We start from the raw sequence: 19876 nt of genomic DNA, 5'->3' as shown, positions 1-19876 counted from the left end.
GAGTGCAAGCAGGGGAGGGGCAGAGGGAGGGAGAGAGAGAGAATCCCAAGCAGGCTTTGCACTGTCAGCACAAAGCCCAACATGGGGCTAGAACTCACGAACCATGAGATCATGACCTGAGCCAAAATCCAGAGTTGGACACTTAACAGCCTGAGCTACCTCTAATCTCTGTATTTTTAAAAATCTGAAACCTACACAAGAATATAAGCTCCATAAAGGCATAGGTGTTAGTTTCCATATATCCTCAATATAATTCTGCCCACAACATAAAGAATACTTATGAAAAGGAGAAGAGAAAGCAAATTGAATGTAGAATCACTACTTAGAAGTTTGTTTGTTTTTATTAAACCCACTATGTCTGTATTGTAGGCCTTGTTTCTCACCTAGAGAAGCAAAGAATTTTTCTCCATTTGAAACTGAGATGAAATAATTTCCATAAAATACGATGTTTTCATGAATATTTGTTAACTTCTAGAGTTCTCTTCTAAGTCATTTACACATAATAAAAAGATGTTAATACCTATAAGTCTTATGTATTTCTTCAGGAAAAGAACAAACACAAAATAATACAAAAGTAAAATTAAAAGAAAAGGTAGAAGGAAAAAACTAGTACCATCCTCTGACACTAGCCACATTCCCGGAAACGTCACTTAGGTAAGGTGGGTCCTATTTGCCATTATCTGTAAAATGAGTAAGTTAATTAAGGGCTTAAGTCCCCCTCAGATTTAAGTTGAACACTTTACGGTTATTCTTTTAAATCCACTGTTAGAAAATATACAGGTCAACTTAATTGGCTTGTTCATGTAAAATATTTTACTTTACCCAAGTATTAGCAAATAAATCCTTGATACTAGTTCCAAGTTCCTTATCTTTAAACTTGTTGTCAAACGGATGAAGCTGTTTACGTTTCTCAGCTTTTATCTTTGCTGTACCTATAGGTTAACAAGTAAAAGAATCTTATGACACATTCAAATAAATAAAACATATATACAAACATACGCACACATCTTAATAGTTTTTCTTGAAATGGCAAGTGAGCTATTTTTGAACAAGCTAAAGTCAATCTAAGTAAAAAGCACATTCTTCTAAAACAGTGCTGTCATAAAGAACATTCTATGATAATGAAAACTTGTCGTAGCCGTACTGTCCCATACTGTAGCCACGAGCTCTATGTAGCTATTAAATACTTGAAATATAGCTCCTATGACTGAGTAATCTTAATTTACTTTGAAAATTAAATAGCCACACATGGAAAGTGACTATAGTTTTTGACAACACAGCCCTAAAATGTAAAAGAGTCATCTTTGACATTACTAAAAATATTTTGTGCCAATAAAATGTACTACCATTAGGAGAGTATTTGATTTCTCTAATGTTACATGTATTTTTTAGTGTTTCCAAAAGAATTTTAATAGTTATTACTTTATCTTACAATAATTCTTTCAGGTGGTACATGTATTAAATAATGCTAGGTAAATAGATTTAAATATATTTCTTTTTAAAGAAAACTTATGAACTCTACCTTTTTTAAAAAATGACAAGAAACAGAAATATATACTAATGAAAGTTTGGCACATAAATAAAATAGTATTTGGCAACATGAAGTTTCATGTGTTCAAATAACACTAACATATGTCATATCTCCATGACAAAAAGAAAAGTAGTTCAGCCATATTCTGAGAACGGAAAATGGGGGTGGGACAAGGAACCTACTGTATTTTAACTTAATGAATTACATTTTTACAGTCACCTCCTACACTGTGTGGGAAGCATGACAATGGTATTAATGTTATCCATGCAGTAAGTGAGACAAAACCGAAATAAATCCACCAACTCCTCAGCCACTTGTGATGATCATCAATGTCTTCAACACTTTAACAGAGAAAAATTAAAAATTTCAACTTTGTGTATTTCATTACAAAGCCATAATCAAACAGAGAGAAAGAGAGAGGGACAGGGAAGGAGGAAGGGAGGAACATCTTGTGTTAATTTGTCCCTATTGTTTGTTTTGCTGATTGTGACTCCTCCAGTTATGCAGGTTTCTTTTACCCTACAAGATTCTAATTTTTTTCTCTTTTCTTTCTTTTCCCATGTCCACTCAGGTGGCACAAGTAATTCTTTGTTCCTTTTCAACTTTTTTCGTCGACAGAAGCTATGCTTTTGGAATATTACCCCTTTAACTCTTACCTATCCTTAAACATCATTCCTGCCCATTTAAATCATGCACAACCTTTAGGGCAAGCCTGGCCTTTAAGGTGTGCAACTAACCTTTTATCCGATATCTAACCCTTCACATTACATACACTTGGAAATGCCTTTCTTACAATTCCTTCTCTGAATCAACTCAGATTGAGTGTTTATCACTCTCCTGGTGATCATACCTAATCACCCATAGTACTCTTTGTTAGCCTTTATCTTCCATTTTCCCTGCAGCTTTTTCTTGGTCTGCATTGGCAGACTTTGCAGTAAGCAGGGCAGGATGGGAATGTGAAGGATCCTGTGTTGATTTTCTCTTTTACTCACTGTTCATTTTGCAATTTCAGCACTATTTGTCTTCAGTCATGCTAAGGCCATGATCTTGCAGAAAGTTTTCATAGTTATAAAGTTATTTTGTATCATTTAGGTAGAAGATTTGGAGACGTTCATTACCATACAGCTACCACTGTCTTCAATTCCACAGACGCATAAGACCTTGTCTGACCATCCATTGTGGGACAAAACCCACATAGTTAAGAACCACAGTTTTGAAGGTGCTGGTTTCTCGCAGGTAATTCTATTTGTCAACAGTGACATGGTGAGGAGCTTGCATATAGGCCCTGTCTTTCACAGAAAGTGGAGAATATTCCCAGTTTTATTTATTAATGGGCTAACTCCTTATCCATTGTTATATTATTAAGGGATACAAGTTCCGACTTGCAATACTATTAGGTTGCAATCTTGAGTTCCATTATCAGAGAGGTATATATATCTGGACATGGTATGCATAGAAAGTTTCAACTCTAGATTTTCACTAAGATTATGTGTTTCCTCACTGATTAAAATATTTAGAATTTTTTTTCTCTTTTTACTTTTGAATCCAGCTATGTATTGTAACCATATGCATTATGCTATATATGATTATTACCTATCTGTAAATAATTGATAACCAAGAAGACTGAGGAAAATAGTCAGAAAATGTAAGCAAAGAATTTAATAGGTGCCATATATATTAACAGATTTTCCTCTTACTAGAAATAATTGATTAAGAAGTAATAATATAAAGATTCCAAGCACATTACTAACAAAATAAATTACTAGGAATAAGCTTAATGGAATATTTTCAGTAACAAAATTCCTAAGACTTTATTGAATGGCACAAAGGAAGAGCAGAGAAAATAGGGCAATATATACCATATTCTTGCATAGAAAAATGACATTTATTCCCAATTTGATAAGTAAATTCAAGTATCTCAAATCAAAATGTTTTCACTGTAACCTGAGACTATTAAGTTTATCTGAAAGAGTAATTTTGCAGAAATAGCTCCTGCTTTTTGGTGAATAATATTGAGGAAGGACTTACCCAACCAAATAGCAAATCATATATAAAGTTGTAGTTATTAAAACATTGTAGTACTGGCATGAAAATAGAGAGAGAGATCAGACAACGGATTAGAGAGACAACAGATCAGAAGGAAACCTATGTATGCATGAAATTTAATTTATGATATAGATGGTGTATAATATCAGTAAAAAATAAATTGATTTAAAAAAAAAACCACACAGAATGATCCATAAATGTCATCAGTACAATGGGATATCCCTTTGAGGGGAAAGGGATTTTTTGTCTTATCATATGCTCCCTTGTCAGATGCAATATTGTGGTATATACATGCAATTGACTATTTTTTAGCTTTAAAAAGAAAGTATTTTTACCGGCATATGCCACGGCATATGTTCAATAACCTTGAGGTCATTGTGCTAAGTGAAATAAGCCAGTCACAAAGAGACAAACACTGCACAATTCCACTTATATAAGGCATATGAAGTAGCCAAAATCTTAGAAAGTAAAATGGTGATTTTCAGGGGCTGGAGAGAAGGGGATAAATGGAAGTTATTGTGCAATGGATATAGAATTTTAGTTTTGCAAGATGCAAAATTTCTAGTGAACTGGTGCATAACAGTGTGCACATAGTTAACACTACTGTACTAACTAAACACTTAAAAAAGGCTACAGGGGCACCTGGGTGGCTCAGTCGGTTGGGTGTCCGACTTCAGCTCAGGTCATGATCTCGCAGTCCGTGAGCTCGAGCCCCGCGTCGGGCTCTGTGCTGACAACTCAGAGCCTGGAGCCTGTTTCAGATTCTGTGTCTCCCTCTCTCTCTGACCCTCCCCCATTCATGCTCTGTCTCTCTCTCTGTCTCAAAAATAAATAAACGTTAAAAAATTTAAAAAAAAAAAGGCTACAATGATAAATTTTATGTCATTTGTTTTCTCCACAATTTTTCAAAAAAACCATATGCAGAATTAGTAATAAGGTTGTCTTTATAATGTTTTCAAACAATATATTGCATTTCAAATAAAGATAAAAGTGTATTTATATGTACATAAATACACGTATCAGTCACATTCACGTTTTTCTTAAAAATATGGTACAACAAATTAAAAATATATGTTTATAGGCTATACATATCCAATAAATATTTTATATCACATAAACAACAACAAAAAATGAAATAAAATGACTTACCTAATAGGAAAAGTATTGTTTTCAGCCCCCTTCATAAGGGGTGCTCCTATCACATAAGCCAAAGAATATCCAAGTATTAATGAAGCGTCCATTAAGCCTATGAAATGAATACTGAACATCAAACAACTACATAAGCCAGTTCTGTCATGATAAAAATTACATGGTTGAAATAGATTACTTCTGAAAGTTTCATAACTAACTTTATTAGTTATGAGAAGCAGAACTGAGAAGCAGAACCAATAGGATATTGAGAGAGAGATTATAAATAATTGGCTCATGCAATTGTAAGGCCTGGCAAGTCCAAATTTGTAGAGTAGGCTGGCAGGCTGGAAATCCAGGTAAGAGTTAAAGTTACAGTAGTGAGTCCATAATTAAGCCTGAAATCCATAAGATAGACCAGAAGGCTGGAAAAACTCAGGCAGAGTTTCTATCTAGCAGTCTGGTGAAAGAATTGCTTCTTTTTTGGGAAACCCAAGTCTTTCCTCTGAAAGCCTTCAACCGATTGGATAAGGCTAACCAACATAATGGAGGGTAATCTGCTTTACTCAGAGTCTACTGACTGTGTTAGTCACATTTAAAAAATATAGCATAAATGTCTATACTGGTGTTGAAACAAATAAATGGTTGCCGTAATCTAGTGAAACAGACACATAAAATTAGCCATCCTGTATTTCATCCAATGCATAAATAAAGAAACTTAGGCAAGTTAATTATATAATTCACTGTATCTTATTTAGTCTATATATTTAATGTGATATAAATATATTTATATTTAATATAAATATAAATTTGATATACCTGATTTCACTTTAATTTGTGATAGCTTGTATCCTTCACCCTGGCAGCTATGGTGGCAGGAGGTGGAGATACAGTAAGTTTCTTTCTGCAGTGTGTATGTGTACATCTCAATTAGAACCAAAAGTAAAACAAACAGATTTGTTGCCACCCTCAGCCAACACTAATAAATCACTGCAAATTTTTTTCTAAAATCAAATATGCATATGAAAGTCAACTATTTTAATCTATTGACATAATTTTCCTTACTTCCAGTGGAAAAAGCACTATTTTGGTGCAAAATGCTATTTTCTCTTAAGTCACCTTCACAATATATATTTTGTTAAATTTCTAATTTTTAAAAAAAATATGATAGGTAGACAACCCTGTCCAGACAGATGATCTACCAGGGCCAGGAGCTATTAAAACATAAGGAAATACAGATTATTCTGAGATATACCCCTGGGTTATTTATTGTAGGATACCATGACATAAAACACTGGAAACAGTACTACATTGTAGTCAATTAAATAGCACATCACTTCTCTTCTTGATGGGATGAACAAGATTATATTTTCATTAACTTCAAAATATCTGAGCTCCCCAAAACAGATGAAGTAAGTTAACATATGCAAAAGGCTTAGTACAATGGTGATGACGATTTCAACACTGAATCTAGCGCTGAGGAGGTATGAAACAATATTTCTATCTCCTTACGAACATGATGGCAGCTGCTTCCCACCTATGTCCCCAAAGCTTAAATATACAACTATGCAAGCAATTCAATATAATAATTTGAGTTTTTTTTCCCTGGAGAAATGAAACGCAGCCTATAAAGTTTGATATTACAAACTATGTATATATACATATATATATAAAACATATAAATGTTATATGTATTATATATATATTAGACACACATATAAAGAGTATAGATTTTATTACTTAAGACAGTATGTATTTTTCCAATTTTTCTTTATCTGTTTGATGACTTTCAGATGACTTGTCTACAATTCCAAATCTCAAGCAACTCCTCAGAATTAGGCAACTCAATGTGATTTTGAGGTCAAACATACTGTTATTATTTATTATAATATTATTATAAGAGCTAATAATTAGCGCTTCCATATCAGCTTCAACATGTACACCAAGATATAAAAGCTCAATAAAAATTCAAAACGGGTCAATCATATTAGAGAGGGAAAACAACTTGCCTAGATAAATGCCAGCTGAGTGTGTGGCAACACTGTTGTCAATAAAGACTCTTCCAAGGATATAAAGAGGCATGCCTGCTATTCCCTGCACAGTCTGCCCCAGGATGAAGGAAGCTATGTATTTTGCTTGGAATGATGGTGAGACTTTCCTGCAAGTCTTGATGATCTTCATTTCTTGGCAAGTATCTTTTGAAAAGATAATTTTTTTATTAAATCAGTCAAAAGTTACACATACAACAAATATGCAGTATCTCTCATGAAATATTTAACCTTTTACAAAGCTATTTCCACCAGTATGCTTTTTTTAGTTAACATTTAATTTACACTGAATGTAGCCATTCTACAATCAATCACCATATTCTCTGAAAAACACAATTATAAAAGGATATTTGTGGGAATATTGGGAAAGATACAAATATTATAAACCACATATAAATGTGTAGGCACAATTACATGTATATACACAATTATGTGTAAATATATGCATACACACATACACACACACACACACATACAAAACACACATACACACATGTTCCTCTTAAATATGGCATCTGGTAGGTACCCCTGACTTTTGTCCCCAGGAAAAAAATATATATCTTAATTATACTACAAATATATTCTACAAATTAATACATTTAGCCTACATATTTACATTGTACAAATGTAATAAATACATAATAAATATATGTGAATGTTATATAGTTCACATACTGATGATATATCAACATATTTAATATACAAATTATATAGTATATATTAAACTATATTTAATATTATTCATTTAAAGTATAAGCACACATCATAAGCATACCTTTAAATATCATAAGCATGTATATACACATACATACAAACATGGACACATCCTCATGGCTTTTTCCACCATGCCTTGCTAAAGTCCAGTTTAAAGTTGTCAAAATGGGTAAATTCATTTTAACATTTTTATAGAACTATACACAACAATAAAGTACCCAACACAACAGTGTCAGAAATAGCACTATGAAACCTCAAAATAGACTTCTTCTACTGGGAACAGCAAAAAGATTGTGGAATAAACTTATTAAAAAATGAACAAAGTAAAGAAGTCACTAATCTCTTCAGATTCCAAGTACTATGCAGAAGGGCAGCTCCCATTTTGAAATGGTAGGAGTACCTTCAAAAAGGTGTAATCTTTCTTTTTCTGTTTATTTATGTACTTATTTCTGCTTGTGTGTATGTGTGTTGAGGTCAAAATAAAGGGATTAATTAAAGCATACTGTGGAAGACATAAGGAATTACCAAAGTTCTCAAGAGATTTGTAATATATATGAAAACTGACAAAAGATAAACAATTATCCCAAAATATTCTTTCTTCTTCCTATCCCTATCTCTTAAATGAAAGGGTATCTGATCATGAGAAGATGATAGACAGGCACATAAATGTTAGTATGGAGCTATAATTAATTAGCTTAATAAACTTGGTAATATAAATAGATACAGATGGATGGATGTACACACAAATATCACAGTCTATTTTAAATTTCTAGAGGAAATGATTTAAATGAATAGTAATTTGTTGTATCTTTTATAATCTTACCTTCAGGGTCTGCACTCAATTGATAACGTCCATCACTAATGTATGGAAAAGCAAAAAAAAGTGAGCCAAGTCCTACTAAAAAGGAAGAAAATGCAATCCATCTTGGTATGTTTCCTCTCCCTCCATAGTGTGATATAAATAGTACTATCAGGCAAGATGAAATATCATAAGTCAAAGATAACACTAAATTTTCACTGGTCCCCAGATGATTCTCCTTCTGAAAAGTGTCAATGCTTAGATCTACAAGACCAAACACAATACCTAAAATGTAAAAAGAAAAAAAAAAAGAAAGCCATAGTATGCATTTAAGAGACAAAAAAGAACACCATTATAATCATTACAAAGCAAAACAATTTACATTAAATTTATTTTACATTATTCTGATTGTTTAACCCTATAAGCACACGATCCATTTTCTAAAATGCTAACAGACCTTAACCTCTAATACTTAATAACTGAATTTTTGTACCTATTTACTGAAGAATAGTGATTTTTTACTGATATTTATTGTATTTATTTTTGAATTTTTTTCCTTTTTTTTAGAGTGGTTTTAATTTTTTTAATTTACATCCAAATTAGTTACCATATAGTGCAACAATGATTTCAACATTGCCCTTAATGCCCCTTACCCATTTAGCCCATCCCCCCTCCCACAACCCCTCCAGTAACCCTCAGTTTGTTCTCCATATTTAAGAGTCTCTTATGTTTTGTCCCCCTCCCTGTTTATTTTTGTTTCCCTTCCCTTATGCTCATCTGTTTTGTCTCTTAAAGTCCTCATATGAGTGAAGTCATATGATATTTCTCTTTCTCTGACTCATTTCACTTAGCATAATACCCTCCAGTTCCATCCACATAGTTGCAAATGGCAAGATTTCATTCTTTTGGATTGCCGAGTAATACTCCATTGTATATATATATACCACATCTTCTTTATCCATTCATCCATCTACAGACATTTGTGCTCTTTCCATACATTGGCTATTGTTGATAGTGCTGCTATAAACATTACGGTGCATCTGTCCCTTCGAAACAGCGCACCTGTATCCCTTGGATAAATACCTAGTAGTGCAATTGCTGGGTCGTAGGGTAGTCCTATATTTAATTTTTTTTAATTTTTTAATGTTTATTTATTTTTGAGACAATGCGAGAGACAGAGGGCAAGCAGCGGAGGGGCAGACAGAGGGAGACACAGAATCTGAAGCAGGCTCCAGGGCCTGAGCTGTCAGCCCAGAGCCCAATGCGGGGCTCAAACTCACAAGCTGTGAGATCATGACCTGAGCTGAAGTCGGATGCTTAACCGACTCAGCCATTCAGACACCCCTATTTTTAATTTTTTGAGGAACTTTCATACTGTTGTCCAGAGTGGCTGCACCAGCTTGCTTTCCCACCAACAATGCAAAAGAGATCCTCTTTCTCTGTATCCTTGCCAACATCTGTTGTTGCCCGAGTTGTTAGTGTTAGCCATTCTGACACGTGTAAGGTGGTATCTCATGGTGGTTTTGATTTGTATTTCCCTGATGATGAGTGATGTTGAGCATTTTTTCATGTGTCGGTTGGCCATCTGGATGTCTTCTTTGGAGAAGTGTCTATTCATGTCTTTTGCCCATTTATTCACTGGATTATTTGTTTTTTGGGTGTTGAGTTTGATCAGTTCTTTATAGATTTTGGATACTAACCCTTTATCTGGTATGTCGTTTGCAAATATCTTCTCCCATTCTGCCGACTGCCTTTTAGTTTTGCTGATTGTTTCTTTCGCTGTGCGAAGCTTTTTATATTGATGAGGTCCCAGTAGTTCATTTTTGCTTTTGTTTCCCTTGCCTCTGAAGATGTGTTGAGTAAGAAGTTGCTGTGGCCAAGATCAAAGAGGGTCTTGCCTGCTTTCTTCTTGAGGATTTTGATGGCTTCCTGCCTTACATTTAGGTCTTTCAGCCATTTTGAGTTTATTTTTGTGTATGGTGTAAGAAAGTGGTCCAGGTTCATTCTTCTGCATGTCGCTGTCCAGTTTTCCACTTGCTGAAGAGACTGTCTTTATTCCACTGGATATTCTTTCCTGCTCTGTCAAAGATTAGTTGGCCATACATTTGTGGGTCCATTTCTGGGTTCTCTATTCTGTTCCATTGATCTGAGTGTCTGTTTTTGTGCCAACTGATATTTATTTTAATGTATTCATTTAAATCATAGAATATGAATAAATAACAATCTAATAATTATGTTTATCTACTACCCAGAACAAGAAATAAAACATTATCAAAATATTTGAAGCCCAATATGTACTCCCCAAACATATTCCTCTCTCTCTCTCCATAACGCACATCCTAGATTTGAAGTTTATCATTTCTGACCCTTTTAAACACTTTTTTTTGACAATGTGTATATCCTTGAATAATACAGGAATTGTTTGTCATGTTCCTGAACACTAAATAAATGGTATCCTACGGGTGCTTTTCTATCCCTCAGTATACAACTAGGAAAAAATATGCTAAATATTTGAAAGAAAAATAAATTAATATAGACATTGGTTACCAAAATAATACATTTTTTGGAATGAAAAGGGAAAAGAGTTACTTGTCAAAACTCAGGATCCCTACGCCAAGGGAGGTTGCGGGAGCATGGGCCACTGCTGCTGCTCCAGCTGGAATTGCCGTCACCGCCTCTCTTGCAGGAAGCCAGGACCCACATAATGCTTTGAGAGCCAACTCACAGCCACCCACTGCTTCTGCTGCTCTTGCAGTTGCAGACCTACAACCATAAGCACTGTTGCTGCTGATGAAGCTGAAGTGATTCCTGACCATAAATCCAGGGGCTTTTCCTCACCAAGCATTGCTGCTCTTGCCAAAAACATCACCACAGACAGAGAGGAAAAAACAAAAAAGAGGCCTTCCTTTGCCCGTTTTGCAAATCTACTGCCATAGCCTCTCACTGGCACCACCTAAGTGGAAGCCAGAGAGAAAGAAAGGCTGACAATTGTAGTTTACAAGCTCCCAGTCCCCTTTGTAAATAGAGGAATGAGTCCAGACCGTGAATGATGAAGTTTATGGCCAACAGACAAGTAACTTGAGAACTCACCCTTTAGACTACTCAGGACATATTTTCACCTTTCTTCTATTTAAACTAACATACCAAATTAGCAGGGACACCATCATGTTTCTGCCTAACATTTTGCAATTCTCATTCTTACAAACATGTTCTCACTCTTTCCCTCAAAAGCAGAGACACCCAGTCCAACCAGTCATCATATATATCTCGAGGTAATGTGAATCCATCTTCTAGTTCAATCGCAAACCTGAATGGATTTTCTCAATACAAAAAGTAAATTGCAAAGGTATAAATGGTATAAAAGGTATAAATAACTAATCAAAGACATCATAGACTTAACTAAATTTGCAAGGGAATTACATTGAAAAAGAAACCATAAGTCAAACTTAGAGCAACAACAGTTTAAAAGAGCAAGACCAGGAGGAAACAAGGTATAAAAATGTTGCTGCATCAAAGAGAAGAATTTTCCTCAACTCTCATTTTAGATGTGGCCAAGGGGAATAATGTCCAAAGCAAGAAATGTCCTGTCAGTAACTATGTCCAACTCTGGTGTTGGGATATTAATTTTCCTTCTCAGGGATATTCTGTAACCTAGAGATAAATTTGCAACATTATCTCCCATAATACTCTTTGATCAAATAAAAAGGGAAAAAGAAAAATATTGGAATACACACACATACACACACACACACACACACACACACACAAATGTATATATGTTTGTGTACACATAAAACAAATGAGAGAAAAATGCATCATTGTTGTTTTTATTTCTCTAAATAGTTATGCAAACACAGTTGATATTTATAATCCCCTTCTTCCACTATTCACCCCCTCTTGTACTTCTTGATCACGCATGACATGTGTAGGCTGCTATCTCAAAGCATATGCCTCACCCTACAGGACAGCATCTCCATTTTTTTATTGTTGTCTCCTAGCTGGACCTTACCTGAGTCCTCTATAGGACATTATAATCATCTATAAGGCCAAGAGTTTTGGGTTATGGAAATATGTAGTAAGATCAGTGAATTCCATGAACATGAACATCCTGATACATTTCTTCTCCTATAAAATGAGTTCCTTCATTTAAAGCAATGTGATAATAAGTGATCATGACAGTATATAAGGCATTCAATAAGTGCAATAGCCATATCAATGATGGTCAAGATAAATTATGCATCCAGCTCTTTCATAACCTCCATTCTTGACGCAGTTGCCACTATAAATATGAGCCCACTGAACAAGACATGCAATGACTGGGGAAAGCGGCTGGCTAATTTCACAGTATGGTTATCTATCTCATTGTTGAACGCTTTCTCTGTAATGGATTTCTTTGGTGAACATCCACAAAGGAGAACTATGCCCATTTAAGTAGACATAACACTTTCCCAGTTCTCCTCTAGTTACCAAATGGTGAAACCATTAGGCAATGGCAGCATGCCATTCTAGGCAATATAGATAACCAGATATACTTCTTAATGTTCTGCCCGCTGGGAATATTTCCTTTTTCCTCTACTTTTTTTAGGGCCTCCCCTGAGTGGAGCTACAGTGTGACTATCTACCATAACATATTTCCACCTTCAAAAAACCATAGGTTCACTAAAGGTTATGTTTCTTAATAGTGAGTAGAACAAGTGAAGAAACTTTCCTTCACTTTAGAAGAGGTAGCCCTCACACTCCAAACCAATCATTCCCTAGACACGTCACTGAACTGGCAGGGAAATTTTTGGTGTATATTATCTCCCAGGTTTGATTTTATGTTAGTCATTCTATGAAGGCTGGGATCTAATTCTAGTTATGGTACAGGCAACAGTAAGGGGTGGTGGGGTAGATCATAAGGGCAACCAGCACTCCCTTCACTTGGGTGAGGTAAGGTTAATATTTTCAAGCAAGTAATTGATTTTTCTTCAGACATAGGAGAAATATTTGCTCCTACTGGGAAAGGAAGTTCAGGATTTGGGGATTTATGGTCCTCACACTCATTCAATTCCCCAAATGCCTTGATCCCAAATCTTAGGGTTCTGCTTTTCCACAATCAATGTCTTAACTCTGACAAAAGTGATCTGATAAATCTGTGAATTGAACTTACGCTGTAATTCGGGGTTGGAAATGATCAAAATATGCAGTGTGTCACTATAAGTGATGAGATTCTCATAGAACCATCAGAGAAGCTGACACATTTCCCTAATCATGCCCTAAACTTCTCATTTTCTTTCTGTAAACTTTCTAGAACAATCAGAAGCAATCAGTCAACCCTAGAATCTTTGTAGTCAAAAGTTCTAGAGGTGCCTGGATGGTTCTGTTGATTAAGTGTCCAACTCTTGATTTCAGCTCAGGTCATGATCTCACAGTTCCTAAGATCAAGTTCCCCCTCTCCCCCACCCCCAGCCCCATCAGGCTCTGCACTGACAGCATGGAGCCTGCTTGAGATTCTCTCTCTCCCCCTCTCTCACTGCACCACCCTCCTGCTCTCACAGTTTGTTTGTTTTTTTTTCCTGGTTCAATTACAATTCACATTGTAATTTACGGACAAATTAGTTTTATTACATTGGTGAAGCTAAAAGTTTATTTTAAAACTTTTCAAAACTTTATATTATATATAACTTTTACGAAATAAAAGAATATGACTCTTGATATGCACTCACATACTTTAACTTCTTAGCCATACTTGTCTCTAATAAAATGTTATTCATATTTTTTGGAGAATATATTTTTAATACGATCTTTTGTTTAACTGTTCTCATGAAATTAGCAGCAATTCATTCAAGTTGCTTTGTATAGTTTTGTAGTACAGGGTTAACTCAGCAGGCCGTGGTTGCTCAAAAAAATGCCTGTCTTCAAAACTGGCCTTTGATTGGCTCCTGGAAAAGGACTCTGAACGCTTGTAATATGCTGCCTGTTAAGAGTGCTTTATTACACCCGAGGCCTGGGGCCACACAGAACCAGTAAAAAAGTTTATATTAATAAGGTAATTTAAGGTGAACATCTGTTGTTGTATGCCTGAGGCCTTGGGCCATGCTGTACCAGTTTGATCAGATAATTTATGCTAACAATATAATTTCTGGAGAATGCATGTTTTGTTGTGTGTGTAGGAGTGGGGTAATGGAGTCTGAGTAGTTCAGGTCAGTCACACTGATGCTGTATGCTTACATGAGTAATACTTCCCCAAAACTTGGACACTAAGGCTCACATAAGCTTCCTTTTTTGACAACTCTTTGCATGTGTTATCATACATCGTTGCTGGAAAAATTAAGCATGGCCATGCAATTCCACTGGGAAAGGACACATGGAAGCTTGGGCCTGGTCTCTTATGGATTTTGTCCCATGTGTCTTTACTGATTTTAATCTGTATCCTTTTATTGTAACCATGAGGATAAGTCATAACCATGAGGATAACATCTTTCTCTGAGTCCACATCCTTCTAGTGAATCATTCAGCCTGAATGAGGTCTTAGAGACCTCAAAAATAATTGTTACTTAATATAAAGCTCCAAAAGACTGTTCACTGTAGATCATATTTTGAGAAAACACTCTCTACAGGTGCGTAACTATCTAAAGAAAACACTACTAAATAATGTTCGAAGTTCTTTTTTTTTGTACTGAAATATTTTAGTCAAAATACTCCATTCAGAGAATTTTTTACTAATACTTTACAAGACAAAACTCCTCAAGTAAATTGTCTCTGTGTACAATTATTTTGAATGCTTCACCCAATTTAAATGTGCAAAATCATAGTGTTTCTTAATTTCATTCCAATATATGAAAATGAATCAATGTGATTCACTAGATTAATATAATAAAGGACAAAACCCACACAAACATCAAAAAAAAAAAAAGCATATAGCAAAATCCAAAACACTTTCATAATAAAAATACTCAATGAACTAGGAATAGAAAGCAACTTCGTCAAACCAATAAAGCACACATGTGAAAAACCTATAGCATACTTAAAAAGTGAATCAAAGAGTTATCACAGGATACATCAATTTCACTTCCAGGCATAAAAGCCACAGAAATGAAAATATATGTCCACACAAAAACTTATAAGTCCTGGTTCAATTACAATTCATACTGTAACAGTTCTACATGTAAGGAGCTTGGAAGTCACCACTCTGTCCTAACAGGCAATAAACTGAACAGACTAAAAAATTAACAACTCTTCTTGGAAATGTAACAGAGGAGAAGATGCAGGACAAACCTGACAAGATTGTGCATTACACTGGCATTATAACCCATAGGCCCATACACTTAAATTCTGTATTTGATTTCCAAAAATACAAGCTCTGCAGTTCAAAGAAATGAGAACTTATTTTAGGGATGTGATGGGAGCTCTAGAATTCTCAGACCAGGACTTGAGCTGAGAGTTATCAGATATGAGTTTGTCATTTTCCCTTCATAAGTGCACTTTTTAAGGGCACTCAAGAGTCCATCCTACACCAGAATCCTTATGGTCATTATCACTTCCACAAAGTAAAGTGTAGAGACACTTGGGCTTTTAAGATAACATACTTCAACTCGTACTTCATCCCAATCAAACACAAGTGATAGCTTGATTCATTATAATGCCATCACATACCAAAAATGACTACCTATCTTCCACTGTCAAACAGCTCAGAACTTCCCTCAAGACGAAAGGAATAATAAAACCAGTCCTAAAAAATCCCATCTTTATGGGTAGATCTTCTGGGACTACACCTGATACCAATTTCATAACAGCCTGGATCCAATCAGGCAGGCATGGCCTGAGTCTGGTTATAAGGAGACATCAAACATAACTAGGTTGAAGTTCAACATACAGAATGAAAGATCCATATACTTTAAGACTTGTGTGGACATAAGAGGGAAAAAATGAGTAATTGCTGCAGATTAATGTCTAAAAATGTTCGTGGCAGTTGAGGCATATTGAGGCAGTTGGCGTTATCTGACTGGCACCACCAATTCCTAATTTGATGATAGTGTTGCACTTATATTCCTGACTGAAAAGGGTGTATACTGGTTATATAGAACAGTGTCCTCACTTCGGGAAAATTTACACTGAAGTATTTAGCAGTAATGGGGTACCGTGTCTGAAAAAAGTCTGTAGGTACAGAGAAAAAGTGAAGCAACAAATGTGGTAAAACGTAAACAACTAGAAAATCTGGGTGTATGAGCCATAGGAATTCTTTGTATCACTTTGCACCCTTTCTGCATGTTTGAAATTATTTTAAAAATTGTTTAAAATGTAACAATAAATAAGAAATAGATCAACTGATAAATATACATGCAGAGATATATCATTTTATGAATGGAAACCTCAACGTTATACCCAACTGAGCTAATAACCTGTATGAAGTCATTAATGAGTAGTGGAGCTAAAAATATTCACTGTAAACCAGTTGCTCAAAAACCTCCAATGGCTCTTCCTTACTAGCCTAATAAGAAGATTCTATTTAGTGAGTTAATACCTGTAAAGCTTCTTACTCATCACCTAGCACATTAATAAAAAATAAATGCCTTTTGGGGTGCCTGGGTGGCTCAGTCGGTTAAGCGTCTGACTTCAGCTCAGGTCATGATCTCACGGTTCGTGAGTTCAAGCCCCACGTCGGGCTCTGTGCTGACAGCCTGGAACCTGCTTCAGATTCTGTGTCTTCCTCTCTCTCTGCCACTCCCCTCCCCCCACCCCTTGTGGTCTGTCTCTCTCTCTCTCTCTCAAAATAAACATTTAAATAAATAAATAAATAAATAAATACAAACAAACAAACACCTTTTAGTATCCTTTCAAAATTCTCGGTCTGGTATTTAAAGAACTTAATGTGGTGACAATCTGTCTTTTCCTTCTTCTTTTTATTGATTTATGCAGTCAATACATATTTATTGAGTGTATTTTCTAACTTAGTCACTATAATTAAGTCCTGGGGAGACACAATGAATAAAATAAATATAATTACTCCTTTTGGTGCTTAGGTGAAACCATCATCCAAACCAAACTTGTCACTTAACAGTCTAGAACAAGGCTTTTCTATATCTGAGTGTTTATTTTTCAAAAAATTCATTCATTGATTTCCTTTTACAATAAATACTCCTCAACTACATCCCAGCTATCAGAACTGTACTCTTTTATCAAGGCACAATTCAAATGCCTCTTCCCAAGAAACTACTTTAATAAAATCAAGACAAACTGATCACTATTTATGTGTGCTTCTTGTGATTCTTATCATATACAGCCTTTTTATTGCACTTACTTAGACACAACATTTTAGAGCAAAAGGGGATCATTTTTGGCAAAGTTCAATGCCGTCAGTGTAAACAGGCTATGAATCTAAATAATGGGCGGGGTGATAACTGTGGCCAAGTAAGAATGCATACCCCCCCAAAAGGCATTCAAATTCACATTCTTTGTTAAACTGTTCCCTCCAAGATAAACACGTTCCAGTTTGGGTTCTCTGATATAGATTATTTGAGGTCCCACTTCACCTCCTCAATTCACACATGAGGAAACAAACTCCAGGCGGGGAGCTGCTCGGCCAGTATGTGTCTCAAAATTGTGAGCACAAGCAGGAACACACCAGTGGCCACAGTTTTCAGGTTTACTTTAATCCCTCAAGTAATTGAGCCCTGAACTTCTCAGAGTTGGTGACCAAACATCAAATGGCTCAGCACTACCCTCCCTCCAGCGGCTAGCTGGAGGCCGGGCCCCTGTCACACACACTGTGTTAGGCAGACTGCGTCACCAGGTGCCTGCAGAGGTGAAGCAATGACAGGTGTACAAACCCCAAGTAATGGGCCCTTTCACCTGTTTTTATTCCAGACGTACCTTGAAAACGTGAGAGTACAGCTGCCTCAAGCTGGTCACCACACAGAGTCCTCTCCCCCACTTGTCCCCCGCCTCCCCCACCTCAGCAACCCTGAGGCACCCCGCCACAGCCCTCACCACAACGACCGCCACCCTCGCTCAGGCTCACCTTGAGAGACGACCAGGATGCAGAAGAAAACCAGGAAGCACTGGATGTTGTTGAAACGCTGACAGCTGGGAATAACTATACAGCCCAAGCCACAAGGCCTTTCCAAACTTTCTTTCCCTTCTCGTGTTTTCTTCCTAAGGGCGGGCCTGGCCACAGCCTGATCGTTCCCCTGTTGTGGGAAACCGTGGAACTTGATCAGGCCGTCCCCTGATGGCAGGGTTCTTTTCGTGGCGTTCCCGGCCTCCTCGGCCAAGGTGTCCTCAGAAATCTGGGCCGGGGAAGCCTGGGGCCCCATGTCTACTCGGGCGTCCTGCATGGGACTGTGGCCTGCGGAGGCCGGGGTCTTGGTTCACAGAGGGCGGCGCCGGGCTAGAGGAGGTGTGCCCTGCGGTTTCCAGGCGCGGCCTGCTCCACCTGCTCCACCAAAACGCCGGCCGGCCCGACGTCAGGGAACTGGGGGCCACCGGAGGCACCTGCAGCCCAGGCCTCCAGAGGGAACGTTTCTCCTTGAGCAGAAGGCAAACGTCCCTGTAAGGGTGACAGTTGCCCAGAGAGAACTTCCAAGGCTGTTTCCTTCTCTGCTTCCACGTGGTGAAGGGGTGAGGGGGGGGTGGGGGTGGGGGGGAGGAAGCTACTATGACTAGATTCTGATCATTGCCAGCACGAACAGGGGGCGCCAGAGTAACTCTAGTGGATTTAGTACTTTTTATTAGGAAGCAAGGAAAGAGAAATGTGCAGTGATGCGATATCAGAACTGTCCCCCAAATTCCCCCAGACTTACCTTACTGTAATGTTTTTTGAACTGGATGGTCTCACTAGAAACAGCTTGCAAAGTGTTGAAGGACCAGGAGAAATCAGAGACATGAAAAAAGACACTTCTATCATATTCGGAGAAACCAGCAAAGATCATAAAACAATATTCCAATGAATGTGCCTAAGTAAAGTGTTTTACATATATAAATTATTGTCCTAGAAACTATCCTTAGCCAAGAACAGAAAGGATTATTATTTTCCTCCCTAAATAGTGGGATGGGACCCCGTGTCATTCACCTTCTTAGGTACAACAATTTTACTGAAAAGAAAGAATATAGGAGACTAGTAGCAGAATGTGAAACTTGTATGTTTTTATGGTGAAAATTCGTCTTCTTATTGTCTTCCTTTTCTCAGGCACAAATATTAATTATTCAGGCCATATATATGGGCGGGGTGACTTTATAGGAAAAATGAAACTAGCTTCCCTCCAATGGATTAGACATTGTGTCACCAAAAACAATACAGATCTTCAAAAAAATTTTGAGCTGCTAGTAAGTGCTAGGGCTGGTAGACCAAGAGAAAAAACACACTGAGAAGTGCTGGGGAGGAGGGTACCACAGACCCCACCTCCAACCTGAGTCCTCATCTTGCCTCACTATATGCCCATCAGTACGTGGAAATGTTATTTTGCCCTTATTAGGAGACCTACTTTGTCAAACATGTGGTCACTACAAAAGTAGGAAAAATACCTTAGTCTTTCCATATTCATCATATTCAACTAGGGTTCACCCTCACATTGCTTCATGACATTAATAAGCATAAAGGAAACAACATGCCTTGGAGGGTGGAAAGCCAGG

At 36.7% G+C, this 19876-nt stretch overlaps 1 protein-coding gene across 1 annotated transcript in view; it reads right to left on the bottom strand.

Moving 5' to 3' along the window:
- Positions 1-18813, bottom strand: part of LOC125917926 (solute carrier organic anion transporter family member 6A1-like) — a gene marked incomplete at its 3' end in the record, with an annotated part of 28483 nt that extends 9670 nt beyond the window's left edge. The window contains exons 1-6 of the mRNA XM_049623994.1: positions 18267-18813; positions 8291-8551; positions 6715-6900; positions 4727-4823; positions 1751-1872; positions 823-932 (exon numbers count right to left, since the gene is read on the bottom strand). Coding sequence (XP_049479951.1) covers positions 823-932; positions 1751-1872; positions 4727-4823; positions 6715-6900; positions 8291-8551; positions 18267-18582 — 1092 coding nt within the window. The remainder of the gene's footprint in view (positions 1-822; positions 933-1750; positions 1873-4726; positions 4824-6714; positions 6901-8290; positions 8552-18266) is intronic.
- Positions 18814-19876: the final 1063 nt, after the last annotated feature.

This window comes from Panthera uncia, unplaced genomic scaffold, assembly GCF_023721935.1.
Source record: "Panthera uncia isolate 11264 unplaced genomic scaffold, Puncia_PCG_1.0 HiC_scaffold_307, whole genome shotgun sequence".
NCBI lineage: Eukaryota > Metazoa > Chordata > Mammalia > Carnivora > Felidae > Panthera > Panthera uncia.
The sequence above is the reverse complement of the archived record's forward strand: the minus strand, read 5'-3'. Positions and strand labels throughout refer to the sequence as shown.